This window comes from Amyelois transitella, chromosome 29 (assembly GCF_032362555.1).
Source record: "Amyelois transitella isolate CPQ chromosome 29, ilAmyTran1.1, whole genome shotgun sequence".
Taxonomy (NCBI): domain Eukaryota; kingdom Metazoa; phylum Arthropoda; class Insecta; order Lepidoptera; family Pyralidae; genus Amyelois; species Amyelois transitella.
The window spans coordinates 3,985,473-4,004,188 of NC_083532.1; the positions used below are offsets into that span (position 1 = coordinate 3,985,473).

General features: G+C 41.9%; 1 protein-coding gene across 1 annotated transcript in view; it reads right to left on the reverse strand.

Moving 5' to 3' along the window:
- LOC106138352 (unconventional myosin-Va) overlaps positions 1-18,409 on the reverse strand; it is a 59,316-nt gene extending 40,907 nt beyond the window's left edge. Inside the window, exons 1-14 of the mRNA XM_060952783.1 lie at positions 18,019-18,409; positions 16,561-16,683; positions 15,960-16,078; positions 14,379-14,461; positions 13,176-13,298; positions 12,360-12,490; positions 11,202-11,421; positions 9,984-10,091; positions 8,529-8,653; positions 7,012-7,258; positions 3,765-3,901; positions 3,101-3,299; positions 1,989-2,091; positions 1,470-1,593 (exon numbers count right to left, since the gene is read on the reverse strand). Of these exons, the coding sequence (XP_060808766.1) occupies positions 1,470-1,593; positions 1,989-2,091; positions 3,101-3,299; positions 3,765-3,901; positions 7,012-7,258; positions 8,529-8,653; positions 9,984-10,091; positions 11,202-11,421; positions 12,360-12,490; positions 13,176-13,298; positions 14,379-14,461; positions 15,960-16,078; positions 16,561-16,683; positions 18,019-18,045 (1,869 nt within the window). The 5' untranslated portion in view covers positions 18,046-18,409. The remainder of the gene's footprint in view (positions 1-1,469; positions 1,594-1,988; positions 2,092-3,100; positions 3,300-3,764; positions 3,902-7,011; positions 7,259-8,528; positions 8,654-9,983; positions 10,092-11,201; positions 11,422-12,359; positions 12,491-13,175; positions 13,299-14,378; positions 14,462-15,959; positions 16,079-16,560; positions 16,684-18,018) is intronic.
- Positions 18,410-18,716: the final 307 nt, after the last annotated feature.

The following is an 18,716-nucleotide window of genomic DNA, read 5'->3' on the forward strand; positions in this document are numbered from 1 at the left end:
AGAATAGAACCACTCCATCTCTCTCCTATGGATGTCGTAAAAGGCGACTTAGGAGGGTAGGCATATAAACTAGGGATTCTTCTTTTAGGCGATTGGCTAGCAACCTGTCACTATTTGAATCTCAATTCTAACTTAAATCCAAATAGCTGAACGTGGCCTATCAGTCTTTACAAGACTGTTGGCTCTGTCTACCCCGCAAGGGATATAGACGTGATTATCTATACGAGGAGAACTTTCTCTGATTGGCCTGGGTCTTGGATGTTTATCTCTATAAGTATTTATTTTAAAATATAGTATCGTTGAGTTAGTATCTCGTAACACAAGTCTCGCACTTACTTCGAGGCTAACTCAATCAGAGTAATTTGTCCCGTATATAAAAAAAAATTGTTAATCTTCTCTTCGTTCAAAATTCAAATTCAAAATTTTTATTCATTATTATACGATACTTCATATCGCTTTATAATTGTCAAAACGTTTAGTTTCACAACATTGGTTGACGTCAAATAAATTACTTAAAACTAGGTTTACTGCCGCTTCCAAGGCGTCAGTGCAGAAGTAGCGGTATCAAATTGCACTGCAGCATTTTGCTTCAACAACGTCAACTTCACAATTATACGTTCTGGTCTTAGTGCCGGTTACGTCAACTCTCTGATCGTTTAGAGAGAATCACTGAGAAAGAAGTCCAAGGAAAAAATCTAGTGCTCTATCCCGTTTCACGTCATAATAATAAATAAATAAAATAAATATATACGGGACAAATTACACAGATTGAGTTAGCCTCGAAGTAAGTTCGAAACTTGTGTTACGAGATACTAACTCAACGATACTATATTTTATAATAAATACTTAGATAGATAAACATTCAAGATACAGACCAATCAGAGAAAGTTCGTTTCTCATCATGCCATTCCAATCATGGGATTCGAACCCGGGACCTCCGGTGTCACAGACAAGCGCTATTACCGCTGCGCCACAGAGGCCGTTTGAATAAATTTGTATGTATTTAGTATCTGATAACACAAGTCTTGAACTTAAAACGGGGCTAACTCAATCTTTTAAATATACATACATGCATATGGTCACGTCTATATCCCTAGCGGGGTAGACAGACCCAACAGTCTGGAAAAGACTGAATCGCCACGTTCAGCTATTTGGCTTAATGATAAAATTGAGATTCAAATAGTGACAGGTTGCTAGCCCATTGCCTAAAAAAGAATCCCAAGTTTGTAAGCCTATCCCTTAGTCTCCTTTAACGAAATCCATAGGAAAGAGATGGAGTGGTCCTATTCTTTATTGTATTGGTGCCGGGAACCACACGGCACGATACAATCTTTTAAACAATAAAAAAAAATACAATTCATATATAGCTGAACGTGGCCATTCGGTCTTTTCAAGACATATGTAAGTAATACGCAAGGGATATGGCCGTGACCATATGTATGCATGTATGTATGTTTGTTCATACTCACAGTGAGACTGGCGACTGGTACGTTAGCATTGGTCTTCCTTCTGGTGGGCGGAGGTAAAGTGTTAGACGTTTCCAGACGTTCCGGGGCGAACATCACCTGGACGAGACGGCAGGATGTGGCGGATCTGAAATAAACGATATTTTCAAAATAAATCTTCCTAGCTAACTTGTTTCTTAGTCCGCACTGTTGAATGAAAAGGAAATATTTAGTAGATTCTGTAGGTATACATACATACATATAATCACGTCTATATCCCTTGCGGGGTAGACAGAGCCGTCAGTCTTGTAAAGACTGATAGGCCACGTTCAGCTATTTGGCTTTAAGAAAGGATTGAGATTCAAAAATGGACAGGTTGCTAGCCCATCGCCTAAAAGAAGAATCCCGACTTTAAAAGCCTATCCCTTAGTCACCTTTTACGCCATGGGAACGAGATGGAGTGGTCCTATTCTTTTTTTTTCATTTGGTGCCGGGAACCACACGGCACGGTATGTATGTAATGTATTAAAGCTCCGAGGATACCTGATGCACTCCAATTGTTCTTCAGAGACGGTGTCCCGATTCTTCTCCAGGAACCCCCCGCACTGGTACTCCACATTGTCGGCGAAATGTTTTATTATGAACGCTGAAAAATAATACATATCATTGATAAGAGATTGAACTTTCTCCGACTGGCCTGGGTCTTGGATGTTTATCTATATATCTATTATAAAATTATAAAATACTAGCTGTCTGGTATGTGTGCATGCATGTGTGCATGTTTGTATGCATGTGTGTGTGCATGCATGTGTGCATGTTTGTAAGCAAGTATGATTGCACGCATGTGTGCAAGTGTGTGCGCATTTATGTATTTATGTGTTCATGTGTGTGTGTGTGCATACATGTGTGCCTGCATGTTTGCATGCATGTATGTATGCATGAATATAGGTATGTATATGTTACATATATAATTCTATTGCAACAATGTTCTTTGCAACTGTATTACATCATTTTCTCCAACAATGTTTTTTTCTTCACAACTATCCAAACTTAGAATAGAAATGTGGACGAGAGAACACATTGACTTATATGAACTGACTCGTTCAGCTGTATGGCTTAGATGGTTAAACTTAAGTTCTGTTAATATAAAATTCTAGTGTCTCAATATTCGTTCATGTACTCCTCCGAAACGGCTTGACCGATTCTCATGAAATTTTGTGAGCACATTGAGTAGGTCTGAGAATCGGCCAACACTTATTTTCACACCCCTTAGTGATAAGAGTTGTCCACCCTTAACAATTTTTTTTAACAAGAAATTACTTTTATACATACATACATATGGCCAAGTCTATATCCCTTGCGGGGTAGACAGAGCCAACAGTCTTGAAAAGACTGAAAGGCCACGTTCAGCTATTTGGCTTAACGATAGAATTGAGATTCAAATAGTGACAGGTTGCCAGCCCATCGCCCAAAAAAGAATCCCAACTTTGTAAGCCTATCCCTTAGTCGCCTTTTACTACATCCATGGGAAAGAGATGGAGTGGTCCTATTATTTTTTGTATTGGTGCCGGTAACCACACGGCAAAAAATATCTAAGTTTAATAATAAATAAATAAATGTATTGTACGCATGTAAGGAGTATATATAACGCTGACCGGAAGCGGCGAAGCGCGGGCGCAGGAAGTGCGGGTAGGCGGCGCAGGCGGCGGCCAGCTTGCGCGCGAAGCCCGCGTCGCAGCCGCGCGGCACGCGGCACTCCTCGTCCAGCAGCGCCAGCACGCCCAGCCGGTCCTCGATCAGGTCTATGCACGGCTGGTTGTCGTAGAACTCTATCATCTTCCACGATATGCCTTCCTGGACAAATCAGCCGGATCATGTCGTCTAGTGACTCTTTGAGAACTTATTGAGAGCTAGTATACCCTGGACGTGTTTTTGACATAGCATATAGATAGATAGATAGATAAAACTCTTTATTGCACCATAAAAGCATATAATCATATCTATAAGAAAGGAAAGAGATGGAGTGATTGATTGATGATTGTGACTGGCTGTAGTCCCGGCTGCATCGTCACTTCTCTGAAGAGTAGCCCGGGGTATGCCTTTGATCATGGATCCTGGTTTGGGTGAGTCAGGTTTTTACACGAAGCGACTCCCGTCTGACCTCCGCAACCTTTGCAGGGGAACCTTACCCGTATTGGATCGATCATGATTACACATCCAGAATGTGCTGGTGTCCTCACGATGTTTTCCCTCACGTTATTCCTCATAATGCTTATTGCGTAGACAAATATTTTTTTTATTATTTCAAGGGATAGTTACCTTTATATACTCATCTTGCTCTAACTTGAACACGTGAGAATTGAACTGCTGTTGTAATTTCTCATTAGCGTAATTTATACAGAACTGTTCGAAGGAATTTATTTCGAATGTTTCGAAACCGTAGATGTCCAGCACACCTGGAATAAGAAAACCATATATTTACATACATACATACATAAATACATATATAAACCACGCCTCTTTCCCGGAGGGGAAGACAGAGACCACATATTTCCACTTGTCACGATCCCTGCATAATTCATTCGCATCATCCACATTCATAACTCTCTTCTTGCCATTTCGTCGGTTTCGAATACTCTTGAATGCCAAATATTTAACTTTAAATAAAAGATAAGTCCGCCATTGAACGTAGGTATTATTTAAATCCATTATCATTATCGTATTCAGACATATGTAGTTAACAAACGTTTATATGTAGTAACAAATGATTGAGCTAGCGGGGTTACAGTCAATTTCTTCGATGTTCGATGAGCGACTAAGGGAATAAACTTTATTAAAAGTAAAACCATAGTAAAAGCTTCACTAAGTGAGAAGGCACTCACTTAGTGAAGCTTTAACTATGGTTCAATATGGGTTAAGTTCCGCTGCTAAGACCGCTGATGGGAGTCGCTTCATGTCCAGGATCATAGGTCAAAAGACGCACCCCTGGCTCCTCTACAGAGAGGTGAGCATTTAACCAGTCTAACGCTAGATCGTAGAAGAAGAACTTACCAATAAAATGCTTCTTAGCCCAGCTCTTAGAACAGCTCCCCGTACATCCGCTTGGCCAGGGCATAGCTCCGTCCAGGGTATGATAATGTCGTGAGCTAAGACACACAGAACTCACCAATGAAATGCTTCTTGGCGTGGCCGGTGTCCAGCGCCCTGTTGACGGCGCGCACCAGCCACGCGAACAGCTCCCCGTACATCCGCTTGGCCAGGGCATAGCTCCGTCCAGGGTATGATAATGTCGTGAGCTAAGACACACAGAACTCACCAATGAAATGCTTCTTGGCGTGGCCGGTGTCCAGCGCCCTGTTGACGGCGCGCACCAGCCACGCGAACAGCTCCCCGTACATCCGCTTGGCCAGGGCATAGCTCCGTCCAGGGTATGATAATCTCGTGAGCTAAGACACACAGAACTCACCAATGAAATGCTTCTTGGCGTGGCCGGTGTCCAGCGCCCTGTTGACGGCGCGCACCAGCCACGCGAACAGCTCCTCGTACATCCGCTTGGCCAGGGCATAGCTCCGTCCAGGGTATGATAATCTCGTGAGCTAAGACACACAGAACTCACCAATGAAATGCTTCTTGGCGTGGCCGGTGTCCAGCGCCCTGTTGACGGCGCGCACCAGCCACGCGAACAGCTCCCCGTACATCCGCTTGGCCAGGGCATAGCTCCGTCCAGGGTATGATAATGTCGTGAGCTAAGACACACAGAACTCACCAATGAAATGCTTCTTGGCGTGGCCGGTGTCCAGCGCCCTGTTGACGGCGCGCACCAGCCACGCGAACAGCTCCCCGTACATCCGCTTGGCCAGGGCATAGCTCCGTCCAGGGTATGATAATGTCGTGAGCTAAGACACACAGAACTCACCAATGAAATGCTTCTTGGCGTGGCCGGTGTCCAGCGCCCTGTTGACGGCGCGCACCAGCCACGCGAACAGCTCCCCGTACATCCGCTTGGCCAGGGCATAGCTCCGTCCAGGGTATGATAATCTCGTGAGCTAAGACACACAGAACTCACCAATGAAATGCTTCTTGGCGTGGCCGGTGTCCAGCGCCCTGTTGACGGCGCGCACCAGCCACGCGAACAGCTCCTCGTACATCCGCTTGGCCAGGGCATAGCTCCGTCCAGGGTATGATAATCTCGTGAGCTAAGACACACAGAACTCACCAATGAAATGCTTCTTGGCGTGGCCGGTGTCCAGCGCCCTGTTGACGGCGCGCACCAGCCACGCGAACAGCTCCCCGTACATCCGCTTGGCCAGGGCATAGCTCCGTCCAGGGTATGATAATGTCGTGAGCTAAGACACACAGAACTCACCAATGAAATGCTTCTTGGCGTGGCCGGTGTCCAGCGCCCTGTTGACGGCGCGCACCAGCCACGCGAACAGCTCCCCGTACATCCGCTTGGCCAGGGCATAGCTCCGTCCAGGGTATGATAATGTCGTGAGCTAAGACACACAGAACTCACCAATGAAATGCTTCTTGGCGTGGCCGGTGTCCAGCGCCCTGTTGACGGCGCGCACCAGCCACGCGAACAGCTCCCCGTACATCCGCTTGGCCAGGGCATAGCTCCGTCCAGGGTATGATAATGTCGTGAGCTAAGACACACAGAACTCACCAATGAAATGCTTCTTGGCGTGGCCGGTGTCCAGCGCCCTGTTGACGGCGCGCACCAGCCACGCGAACAGCTCCCCGTACATCCGCTTGGCCAGGGCATAGCTCCGTCCAGGGTATGATAATGTCGTGAGCTAAGACACACAGAACTCACCAATGAAATGCTTCTTGGCGTGGCCGGTGTCCAGCGCCCTGTTGACGGCGCGCACCAGCCACGCGAACAGCTCCCCGTACATCCGCTTGGCCAGGGCATAGCTCCGTCCAGGGTATGATAATGTCGTGAGCTAAGACACACAGAACTCACCAATGAAATGCTTCTTGGCGTGGCCGGTGTCCAGCGCCCTGTTGACGGCGCGCACCAGCCACGCGAACAGCTCCCCGTACATCCGCTTGGCCAGGGCATAGCTCCGTCCAGGGTATGATAATGTCGTGAGCTAAGACACACAGAACTCACCAATGAAATGCTTCTTGGCGTGGCCGGTGTCCAGCGCCCTGTTGACGGCGCGCACCAGCCACGCGAACAGCTCCCCGTACATCCGCTTGGCCAGGGCATAGCTCCGTCCAGGGTATGATAATGTCGTGAGCTAAGACACACAGAACTCACCAATGAAATGCTTCTTGGCGTGGCCGGTGTCCAGCGCCCTGTTGACGGCGCGCACCAGCCACGCGAACAGCTCCCCGTACATCCGCTTGGCCAGGGCATAGCTCCGTCCAGGGTATGATAATGTCGTGAGCTAAGACACACAGAACTCACCAATGAAATGCTTCTTGGCGTGGCCGGTGTCCAGCGCCCTGTTGACGGCGCGCACCAGCCACGCGAACAGCTCCCCGTACATCCGCTTGGCCAGGGCATAGCTCCGTCCAGGGTATGATAATGTCGTGAGCTAAGACACACAGAACTCACCAATGAAATGCTTCTTGGCGTGGCCGGTGTCCAGCGCCCTGTTGACGGCGCGCACCAGCCACGCGAACAGCTCCCCGTACATCCGCTTGGCGAGCGCGTCGCGCGCCGCCGCCGCTCGCTGCACGTCCATCCGAGACACGATAACCTCGTGCGCGGACGCAATGCGGCGGTGCGTCAGCCAGCGCAGCAGCTCCGGCTTCTGGAGCCCGAGCAGGTCGCAGACGATGTGGAGATGTTTGTCGTTGGGCTAAGATATATATAAATAGATAAATAGATAAATAGAACTAATTCTAAGGCTGTGTGATGCTCTCTTTATGAGGTTCACATTGTACGAGTCGATCGGCGAGTAACTTATGAGATGTTACCGTGTAAACCTGATGGCCTCTGTGGCGCAGCGGCAGTACGCTTGTCTGTGACACCGGAGGTCCCGGGTTCGAATCCCGGCCAGGGCATGATGAGAAACGAACTTTCTCTGATTGGCCTGGGTCTTGGATGTTTATCTATATACATACATATGTATTATAAAATATAGTATCGTTGAGTTAGTATCTAGTAACACAAGTTTCGAACTTACTTCGAGGCTAACTCAATCTGTGTAATTTGTCCCGTATATATTATAACTATTCGAATTCTAAGCAGTTCTATTTGGTTGACTTACCAGATATATAAGGAGAGTGTGGAGGGAAAAGTCGGAGTGGGAAGACCTAGACGAACGTATCTTGATCAAATTAAGGACGTCCTGGTAAAGGGTCAGGTCAAAAGTACCCGAAACCGCCGAGCTTGCATGAAGAGAGTTATGAATGTGGATGAAGCGAAGGAAGTATGCAGAGATCGTGGCAAGTGGACAGAGGTAGTCTCTGCTTACCCCTCCGGAAAAGTGGCGTGATTTTTTGTATGTATGTACTATTCGAATTCTGTAATTGAGAAACAAATATGGACGCCGATTGACGCTCCGCTAATTACTATAAAAAGCAAAACTGCGTGCGTTTTAACTCTGAAGCGTAAACCCTGACCAGGGCCTAAAGGAGCTAACAAACAATAATTTAAAGTACATGTTGTGTTGTGCTTTTTATATTTTCTTTCGTGAATTTCCAATCTTCACTTAAAAATACAGCGATCTCAATAATTTGTTTTACTGTTGTCAAAGATCTTCACCCCCCTGACTTTAGTCCCGGTTGCATTCTCACCACTCTGGAGAGAGAGGGGTATGCCTTTGACCATGGACCATGGATTGGGTGAGTCAGGTTTTTACACGAAGCCACTCCCATCTGATCTCCGCAACCTTTGCAGGGGAATCTAACCCGTATTGGATCGATCATGGTTACACATCCAGTTGCCTGAATATACAGGTTTCCACACGATATTTTCCCTCACCGTAAGAGCATCGGTTAGTACTCAAACTAATGTACGTACTTTTGACAACAGTCATTAATACATGGTCGACGTGGCATTCTACGCTACTCCAAATACATACACAAAACTGTATCAATTTTAATGGATCTTCACAATATACTCACGCTGATGAAGGCGCCATCTTGTATATCAGTTGTGGGATCGCTGTCGGTGGTCAACTCGATGTTACCCAGATGTAAAATGGTCGCCAGGACAGTGAACATGTTCTGTTGTTCGCTCTCCGTTACGCCTGTAACAGTTAATAAATGCATACATATAATCACGTCTATACCCCTTGCGGGGTAGACAGAGCGAACAGTCTTGAAAAGACTGATAGGCCACGTCCAGCTATTTGGCTTTAAGATAGAATTGAGACTCAAATAGTGATAGGTTGCTAGCCGATAGAAGAATCCAAAGTTTATAAGCCTATCCCATAGTCGCCTTTTACGACATTCATGGGAAAAGGGATGGAGTGGTCCTATTCTTTTTTCTATTAGTGCCGGGAACCACACGGCACGGCACAGTTAATAAATAAAATAAATAAATTTCATGTTAGCTCTTACAAGCTTCCAAATACTGGTAAACTAGTTTTAAACCGCAGCTTCGCCCGCGTTAATTAAGCGCCGCTTACAAAAGAATCCTCCCTAACAGTAAGAGCATCGGTTTGTATCCAAATAAACAGCTGGTTAGGTTAGATTCGAACCTGTGCCATTTTGCGCAACACGCCTTTTAACTTATTCGACCACTGACGTTCTTGCAAGCGGCTGTATCATAAAGAACCAACAAAAAAGGCTGTAGCGACATGCAACTACAACTTGACTGCCTCTGTGGCGCAGCGGTAGTGCGCTTGTCTGTGTCACCGGAGGTCCCGGGTTTGAATCCCGGCCAGGGCATGATGAGAAAAGAACTTTTTCTGATTGGCCTGGGTCTTGGATGTTTATCTATATAAGTTTTAGTTATAAAATATAGTATCGTTGAGTTAGTATCTCGTAACACAAGTTTCGAACTTACTTCGAGGCTAACTCAATCAGTGTAATTCGTCCCTTATATATTTACTAGCGACCCGCCCCGGCTTCGCACGGGTGCAAAATTCGAAAAAAATTATACATAAAAACCTTCCCCTTGAATCACTCTACCTGTTACAAAAACCGCATCTAAATCCGTTGCGTAATTTTAAAGATTTCAGCATACAGACAAACAGACTTAAATTGTGACTTTGTTTTATACTATGTAGTGATTTATATTTATTTATTTATACATACATACATACATAAACTCACGCCTCTTTCCCGGAGGGGTAGGCAGAGACTACCTCTTTCCACTTGCCACGATCCCTGCATACTTCCTTTGCTTCATCCACATTCATAACTCTCTTCATGCAAGCTCGGCGGTTTCGGGCACTTTTGACCTGACCCTTCACCAGGACGTCCTTAATTTGATCAAGATATGTTCGTCTAGGTCTTCCCACCCCGACCTTTCCCTCCACACTCTCCTTGTATATCTGCTTTGTTATTTATTTATCAGTGAAGTTATTCGTTTCTCTCTCTAAGCCCCACTAGACACAACCGACAAGGCCTTACCGAGTGTAGTGAGCGCGTGTCTCGTCTCATTGAACGTCTTCAGGTCATCGACGCTGTCGATGTTGGGACTGCCCCCCTGGTTCAGGTAGTGGAAGGTGTCCTGGTGGTCTGAAGCAATGCGCACAAAAATAAGCTGTGTGGTTATGGCATGCATATTATCAAGTCTTTATCGCTTACGTAGTATAGTCTTTTTTTATTGGAACAAATTGACATACTAATATTTTCATCATTTTATTAAGAATTAATTAATTGACTTAAGTGACTTATGTATAATTTTATAATAATTCGCATGCTATAATTAATGGCTGACCAGGCGGAAATATGTTTTGTTTTTACACCTTTTGTAAACCCTAGTCAAAAGCAAATAAATATTCTATTCTATATAATGTCAATAGTCTCGCAAAGACTGAAAGGCCACGTTCAGCTGCATGGATGACTGATAGAACTGAGATTCGAATAGTGACAGGTTGCTAGCACATAGTCTTAAAGAAGAATCAAAGTTGATAAGCCTATTCCTTAGTCGCGTTTACGACATCCATGGGAGTAAAGTGGAGTGACCCTATTCTTAAGTGCCGAGAACCACACGGCACAATATTATATGGGACGATTGACAAAGCACACTCTTGGATGCCTTCAAGAATATAAACATAAATGATTTCTACTAAAACTGGTAGTTCTTAAAACTCACATAACCGTAGGTCAGGCATGAAGGAAGATGTCATACACAGCAGATAAAATAAATTTGTAACTCAATAAAAATATGTTAGATCTGGTCTTAAGTAAGATTTTGGTAGAAATTTTAACCAATTCCTACTAAAAATGGTAGAAATAGTAGTTTTTATAACTCACCTAGCTGCAACTCTGGCATAAAAGCTGCCGCCGCGCACAACTGATAGAACACATGGTAATTCCTCTCCCCCGCGCTCTGGTAAACCGGGACTTCTCCAGCAGACATGTGCGTAAAGTATCGCCAAATCTACGTTACTTATTCAAGGATAAGTTGTCTCGCCTGATCTTTAGTACGATTATAGTAGAATTTAAAGGCAATTATTGTCAAAAAAAGGTAGAATTAGTCATTTTAACACTCACCTCACTGCAATTCTGGCATATAAGCATGTGCCGCGCATAATTAATACAAAACGTCGGTAAACGAATTTTGGTAGAAATTAAAAGAAATTCCAACTAAAAATGGTAGAAATAGTAGTTTTTATAACTCACCTAGCTGCAACTCTGGCATGAAAGCTGCCGCCGCGCACAACTGATAGAACACATGGTAATTCCTCTCCCCCGCGCTCTGGTAAACCACCCGAGACTTCTCCAGCAGATATGTGCGCATACTGGCGCCGGATATGCGGTATATGTTGTCGAAGTGAATCTCTATGAATTTGCCGAAGCGGGAGGAGTTGTCGTTTCTTGTAGTTTTCGCATTTCCTATGGCCTGCAAAAGATTGTTTTGGTGTAAACCCAACTAATATTAAGACCGTGTGTTTCCCGGCACCAATAAAAAAGAATAGGACCACCCCATCTCGTTTCCATGGATGTCGTAAAAGGCGACTAAGGGATATAAGCTTATAAACTTTCAGTCCTTTCCTTTGCTCTGTCTCTGGCTACTGTGTCTTGTCTGCCCCGCAAGGGATACAGACGTGATTATAAATGCGATAGTGAGTTTATTTGTTTGTAAGCTACCTCTCCATGGGTTATTTGCTGAATTAATCTTCTTGAAATATCACGTACCTATATAGATTTTTTTTTTCCTTTTATAAGTTGGCATCCGGGTGGAATGTATTTTTCGAGAAATTAAATAAACATTCCTGATGATCAGTTCAGTTTTTAAGTCATGACAGCGTAACAGACAGACTTTTGCATTTATAATATTCAATACCTGGGTGATCGAGCGGAGCTTGGTGATTTTTGTTCAAATAACATTAGAAAAATCACAATTATCTTTGTCTAGCGACCATCTTATATGGGAAAATAATTTGGGATAAAATGTTACTCGTTCAATAAATAAATATAAACAGAACAGATTACACATAAAGAGTTAGCCTCAATGTAAGTTCCAGACTTATGTTAAGAGATGCTAACTCAACGATACTACATTTTATAATAAATACTTATATACATAAACATCCAAGACCCAGTACCCGAAACCGCCTAGCTTGCATGAAGAGAGTTATGAATGTGGATGAAGCGAAGGAAGTATGCAGAGATCGTGGCAAGTGGAAAGAGGTAGTCTCTGCCTACCCCTCCGGGAAAGAGGCGTGATTTTATGTATGTATCCAAGACCCAGTCCAATCAGAGAAAGTTCGTTTCTCATCATGCCCTGGCCGGGATTCGAACACGAGACCCCCCCGGTATCTCCGATAGCCTACTCACCTCCATTATGGGACTGGAAGCCAGTACTTTCCTTTCAACTTGAGTTTCGCTGGCGTTACCGCCGACCGCAGCGAAATATCGCATCGCATACTTGGCAGACACTGTCTTGCCAGCACCGGACTCGCCGCTCACTGGAAGTTGAAAAAAAATTCTAGGAAACTGACTAAAATGCGATGCTGAAAAGTCCATTTTAGAGAAAATTTTACGTTACAATTAGCGAGCGCCCTTTTAAGCACGAATAAAGAATAGGACCACTGCATATTTTACACATAAATTTCGTAAAATGCGACTAAGGAAAAGGCTAATAAACACGGGATTCTTCTTTTAGGCGATGGGCTAGCAACATGTCACTAATAAAATCTCATCTCAATTCCATTATATAGCTGAAAGGCAAGAAAACTGTCACTTTTTGTATTTGAGTCCATTATCAGCTGAATGTGACCTTTCGGTCTTTTCAAGAATGTTGGCTCTGTCTATCCTACAAGGGCAAATAGACGTGATTATATGTATTTATATATAAAAAAAAATTAAACTATTTCATGTTCCAATTTTATATTGCAATACCAGCAACAGAATATTGTTCATACTGTTATAAACATTTAGAGAGAAATCGATAATGCTCGCTCATATTAAAAAAATTAAGACAGATTTTTATCGATAATCAAGACAGATTTTTACCGACAATTAAGACAGATTTTTACCGATAATAAAGACAGATTTTTACCGATAATTAAGACAGATTTTTACCGATAATTAAGACAGATTTTTACTGATAATTAAGACAGATTTTTACCGATAATTAAGACAGATATTTACCGATAATGCTCTGGTCGCGTCGTTCGCTCTCGAGTTTGGTGTACGCCTCTTCAGAAACCGCGAAGATGTGTGGATCCAGGTCGCCCATAGACTGACCACGGTACGCCATGATTGTCTCATCGCCTGTGTTCAAAAAATTAAATAACATACATACATACATACATATGGTCACGGTAGACGGAGCCAGCAGTCTGGAAAACACTGAATGGCCACGTTCAGCTGTTTAGCGTAATGATAGAATTGAGATTCGAATAGTGACAGGTTGCTAGCCTATCGCCTAAAACAGAATTTCAAGTTTGTAAGCCTATCCCTTAGTCGCCTTTTAGGTACGACATCCATGGGAAAGAAATGGAGTGGTTCTATTCTTTTTTGTATTGGTGCCGGGAATCACACACAAAAATAATAATAATACACTATTATTTCTATTATTCTTTCTAGGGAAAGGTCGGAGTGGGAAGACCTAGACGCACGTATCTTGATCAAATTAAGGACGTCCTGGTAAAGGATCAGGTCAAGAGTGCCCGAAACCGGAATAAAGATCTCTCTATGACATACAAGCTGTGCCCGCGACTTTGTCCGCGTGGAATATTTATTTTATAATTTCCCCGTTTTTTTTTCACATTTTTCATTATTTCTTTGCTAGTTATAGTTGCAGCGTGATGTTATTTAGCCTAAAGCCTTTCTCGATAAATGGTCTATTCGATGCAAATAGAATAGAATTTTCAATTCGTACCAGTAGTTCCTGAGATAAGCGCAAACAAACAAACTTTTCAGTTTTATAATATTAGTATAGATTATGCCGGATATGTAAGATCCGATTACAATGACTCATCCTAAAACATCAAATTATCATATCACTATGGAATATTTCACACGGCATTTATACGATCAATTAATTTTTGTGCCGTGTGATTTCAGGAACTTCAGAATAGGACCAGTCAACCTCTCTCCTATGGATTTCGTAAAAGACGATTAAGAGAATAGGATCACATTCACCTAGCCGCAGTGCAGATTTTAAAAGTCAATCAAAGGATATAAACTTGGGATTCTTCTTATAGGCGACGGGCTAGCGACCTGTCACTATTTGAATCTCAATTCTATCATTGAGCCAAACAGCTGAACGCGGCCTATCAGTCTTTTCGAGACTGTCGGCTCTGTCTACCCCGCAAGGGTTATACACGTGATAATATGTATGTAGATTACCGTAAATAGGCAATTCATAGTAAGGATTGATGGCCACGAGAACGATGCCGCAGTAAGTGTAGATGGCGTTGCGGTCGCAAAATCTGAAAGAAAAAAAAACAATTTACATCTACCGTCATATACTTATAATCAAGTCTTTATAGTGCCGTGTGATTCCTGGCACTAATAGAAAAAAGAATACGACTACTTCATCTCTTCCCCACGGTTGTCGTAAAAGGCGACTAAGGGATTGGTTTATAAACTTGGGATTCTTCTTTTAGGCGATGGGCTAGCAACCTGACACTTTGAATCTCAATTCTATCAAAAAGCCAAACAGCTGAGCGTGGCCTATCAGTCTTTTCGAGACTGTTGGCTCTGTCTACCCCGTAAGGGATATAGATGTGATGATATGTATGTAATACATTTACTTTCATATACTTATAATCAAGTTTTTATAGTGCCGTGTGGTTGCCGGAATTTAAAAATAGGGTCCTATACTCCCTCTCCTTCTATTGATGTCTCTTTCTATGGATGTCGTGAAGGCGACTAAGAGGCTAAACTTAGGATTCTTCGTTTAGGCGTTTTGGCTAGCTACCTCAATTCAATGTCGTTGCGTCCCCACATCTCAGGAGCAAATATAAATATCATGTTATTTATATATGAGAGATCGTGGCAAGTGGTAGTCTCTGCCTACCCCTCCGGGAAAGAGGCGTGATTTTATGTATGTATGTATGTATCTCAGGAGCTGAGCCTAGGGCGCCGTTGAGCACGATCTTGAATTATTTAAATCAGGTTTCAACACGTATGGCCTTTCGGTCATTTCAAGATAAGTGACTGACCCCGCACGGGATATAGACGTGACTATATGTATGTATGTATATTTCAACACAAAGTGTGTCTCCTGTCTGACCCAACAAAACTTGTGTAAAGGCATCTAATTTGATTGGATTATGATCACACAAACATTTGTCTGAATGTGTAGTTTTATCTCAATTCTTTAATTAAGCCAAACAGCTGAACGTGGCCTTTCAGTTTTTCAAGACTGTTCGGTTGGCTTTATCTACACTGCAAGGGATATAGATGTGACTATGAATGTATGTACAGTTAGTTTCTCTCAAGTTTTGCCTCACCGTAAGAGCTCATTCTCTCATCTTGCGCATCTCCAGCACAATACTTGGGGGCCTGAGGATTGCCTTCCCATTTTTGAACTTAGTTTAAGTCCATTTGCTCACATATTATACTTCTAATCATACAAACATACATATATATGGTCAAGTCTATATCCCTTCTGGGGTAGACAGAGCCAACAGTCAGTCAGACTGATAGGCTACTCTCAGCTATTTGGTTTAGTGATAGAATTGAGATTCAAATAGTGACAGGTTGCTAGCGCATCGCCTTAAAAAAGAATCCCAACTTTGTTAGCCTATCCCTTAGTCGCCTTTTACGACATCCATAGGGGAGAGATGGAGTGGTCCTATTCTTTTTTGTACTGGTGCCGGGAACCACACGGCACCATATATCTAATCCCAAGTAGGTATTTACATTATTTGCTTGACCTAGTAACATGATGTAATGTTCCTTATAAATGACATAAGCACTTACCTGACTTTCAAGTTATGCAGCACTGCTGGTTCGTGCAGGTACGATAGAGATGTGAGATCATTCTGACCAATCAGCAGTGAGGGATTCCTAAGGGGCGGTAGTTTGTTCTCATCTGCTATCTGTAAAAGAAAAAAAACAAATGAAAAGCGGCCAATAGATGGCGCTAATTTGCACTGCGGCCGAGCCAAGAATATAGTTAAGTTTTATGTATTTTATTAAATGTAGTATAGACATGAATAGACAAAATCTCGCGAACATATAATTTTTTTTGATATACATATTATAGAATAATGTACCTAATCATTTTTTATCTAATGAAATGTATTTGTTATATTACAAAAACATTTCATTAGATGGGGTTATTTTTTTTATTTAACAGCATCAATCACTGTTTCTATTAGGAGTACCTGTAATCTTCGAAAATGCTTGAAAAAGTGGAGTGTGGAGGAAACGAGACAGGTCTGTAAGGATCATAGCAAGTGGAAATCCATAGTCTCAGCCTACACCAAATAGGAAACAGGCAGTATGTATTTATGTAGGTTTCAGTTGCTGTTCTTATTTGGTTAAAGGAATACTAAGGATTCTGAAAGACAATAAAAACCTTAATCTGCCGAATCTCTCCAGACTGGTCCAGCTTAACAATGAGCACCCCGGACCGATAGTCTGCAACCACAGTAGCGCTCTCCCACACCGTATCGGCATTCTCCACCCACACTTGGGCATCCTGTAAAGAAATTCCATAATTTTTGCCGTATCTTTATCTTACGGTCATCATCATCCTACTACTATTATAAAGGCGAAAGTTTGTATGGATGTTTGTTACTCTTTCACGCAAAAACTACTGAACCGATTACCATGAAATTTGGTATGTAGGTAGCTGAAGACCCAGAATAACACATAGGCTACTTTTTATCCCAGAGTTCCCGCAGGATTGATAGGGTTTCCATGCGGACGAAGTCGCGGGCAGCCTCTAGTCATACATAAAGAAAAATGGAAACTTATAAGCGCTTACTAGTGCTTGTCCGTTCTACACAAAGCAAGTAGGTTAGAGCAGACCAAGACTAATTTTAAATGGGACTCCCAGCACTGACCAACGCTTGTTGAAGTTTGTTGACAATGTTCTCGGCGGGCTTTCATATATTTTTCTACACGAGTTACCAGTGCTGTTAAGCATTGGTAAGTGTTTATAGGTTTCCAGCTTTCTTTCTGTATATGGCTTAATAGAGGACTCTGACTGACATATCAACAAACAAATCAAACCGCTAGGTCAAGAGATTTGAAATAAGGCATGTAGCTTCGTAATGTGATCAGGAGGTGCGATAAAAGCATCCACAGCTATTAGCCAACCATTTTTCAATAGATATTCTATAAGCAGGACTGAATTTCGATACTACCAAAAATATGATTGTGGAAGTTTGATTGCCATAAAGACAACAAAAACACAGAAAAGAAAAAAAAAGGTTTATAATCTTTTATTTTGACTGACATTTAACTTTACAGTTGGAGTGAAGTAAGGGGTGGAGAGAGAGATAGGTGGTAGACATATAAAAAACATGAAACGAAGGTCCAGTTTGGTAGCTTACTTAACGTTTACAAAAGTGAAGAAGTTTTTACAATTATGCTACCATAAAAGTAGATAAATACGATTCATATAGAAGTCATATTGCATAAAAAAAATCATGATTATTGTCTTTTAACATAAAAAGAAAAAAATTCTTTATTTTATAATAAAAACAAACAAAGAAACAAATTGTATGATTCATAGATAACAAACTAAACAAGTGTTTATAAAAATTATTGCATGGTCAAAAGCCGTGTAATTTATCTGTAAATAATTCATGAACAACTGGCTAATGAAATAATTTCAAGCCTAATGACATAGATAGTAAAAGTGACGTGATGATAATCTTTTGACTGTGTTGATGTACTACTTTATTTCTTTAGCACACGTAAAACTAGTTTAAAAAATATATATATTTAAGGGTTTAATTCCAAATTCAAATATAAATATTATACAAAAATAGTGTTCATAGCCACGAAACAAATTACCCAATATTACCTTTGTGTACAGCTCTTTCGTTGTCATTTTGATTGAATATTAGTTACTCTCTATAGATTTATTTAAAATTATAACATTATATTATTCCACGCGTTCAGATAGTGAATACATTTTGAAAATAAATAAGGTAGGCACGAAATTTGCTAATTTTCTGATGCAAAACGTCACTGATTTGTTATTGACATTTTATGCCAGTGTTATCAGTTGTTTTATCAATAATGCAATTTTTACAACACTTGACTGGCGACTGAACAAAATATTTCTAATGACTCGAGAGCTAGCTTATGAGCGTCATGATTTCCGTAAGGAAATGAAATTCTAATAAGAACCCAGTAAGAATATAAAAAACATCACAATGATTGAATTGTATGAAGGGAAAGTGCTTATCATAAATTTCCCATGGGTGTTGCTCTATAGAATAATCTAACTAAATGTAGGTCAAAATACGTTCCGTTTAATAATAACTCATCGATTTAAAGTATTGTTTGTGCCTCTGTTTTTAAAATAAAACAAATAAGTTTCAATAGGATAAAAACTTTATTTCCATATTACAATCCAGCCTTCAATATTTTTTTAATTTTTTCATGCATCATACAAAACTTGAAGCTAAATGTGTTGCAAGGTGTATAATCATAATCCTCCTTGATAATATTATCAAGTCCAATTCTACATATTTTTCTAGATATTTACTTATTTTC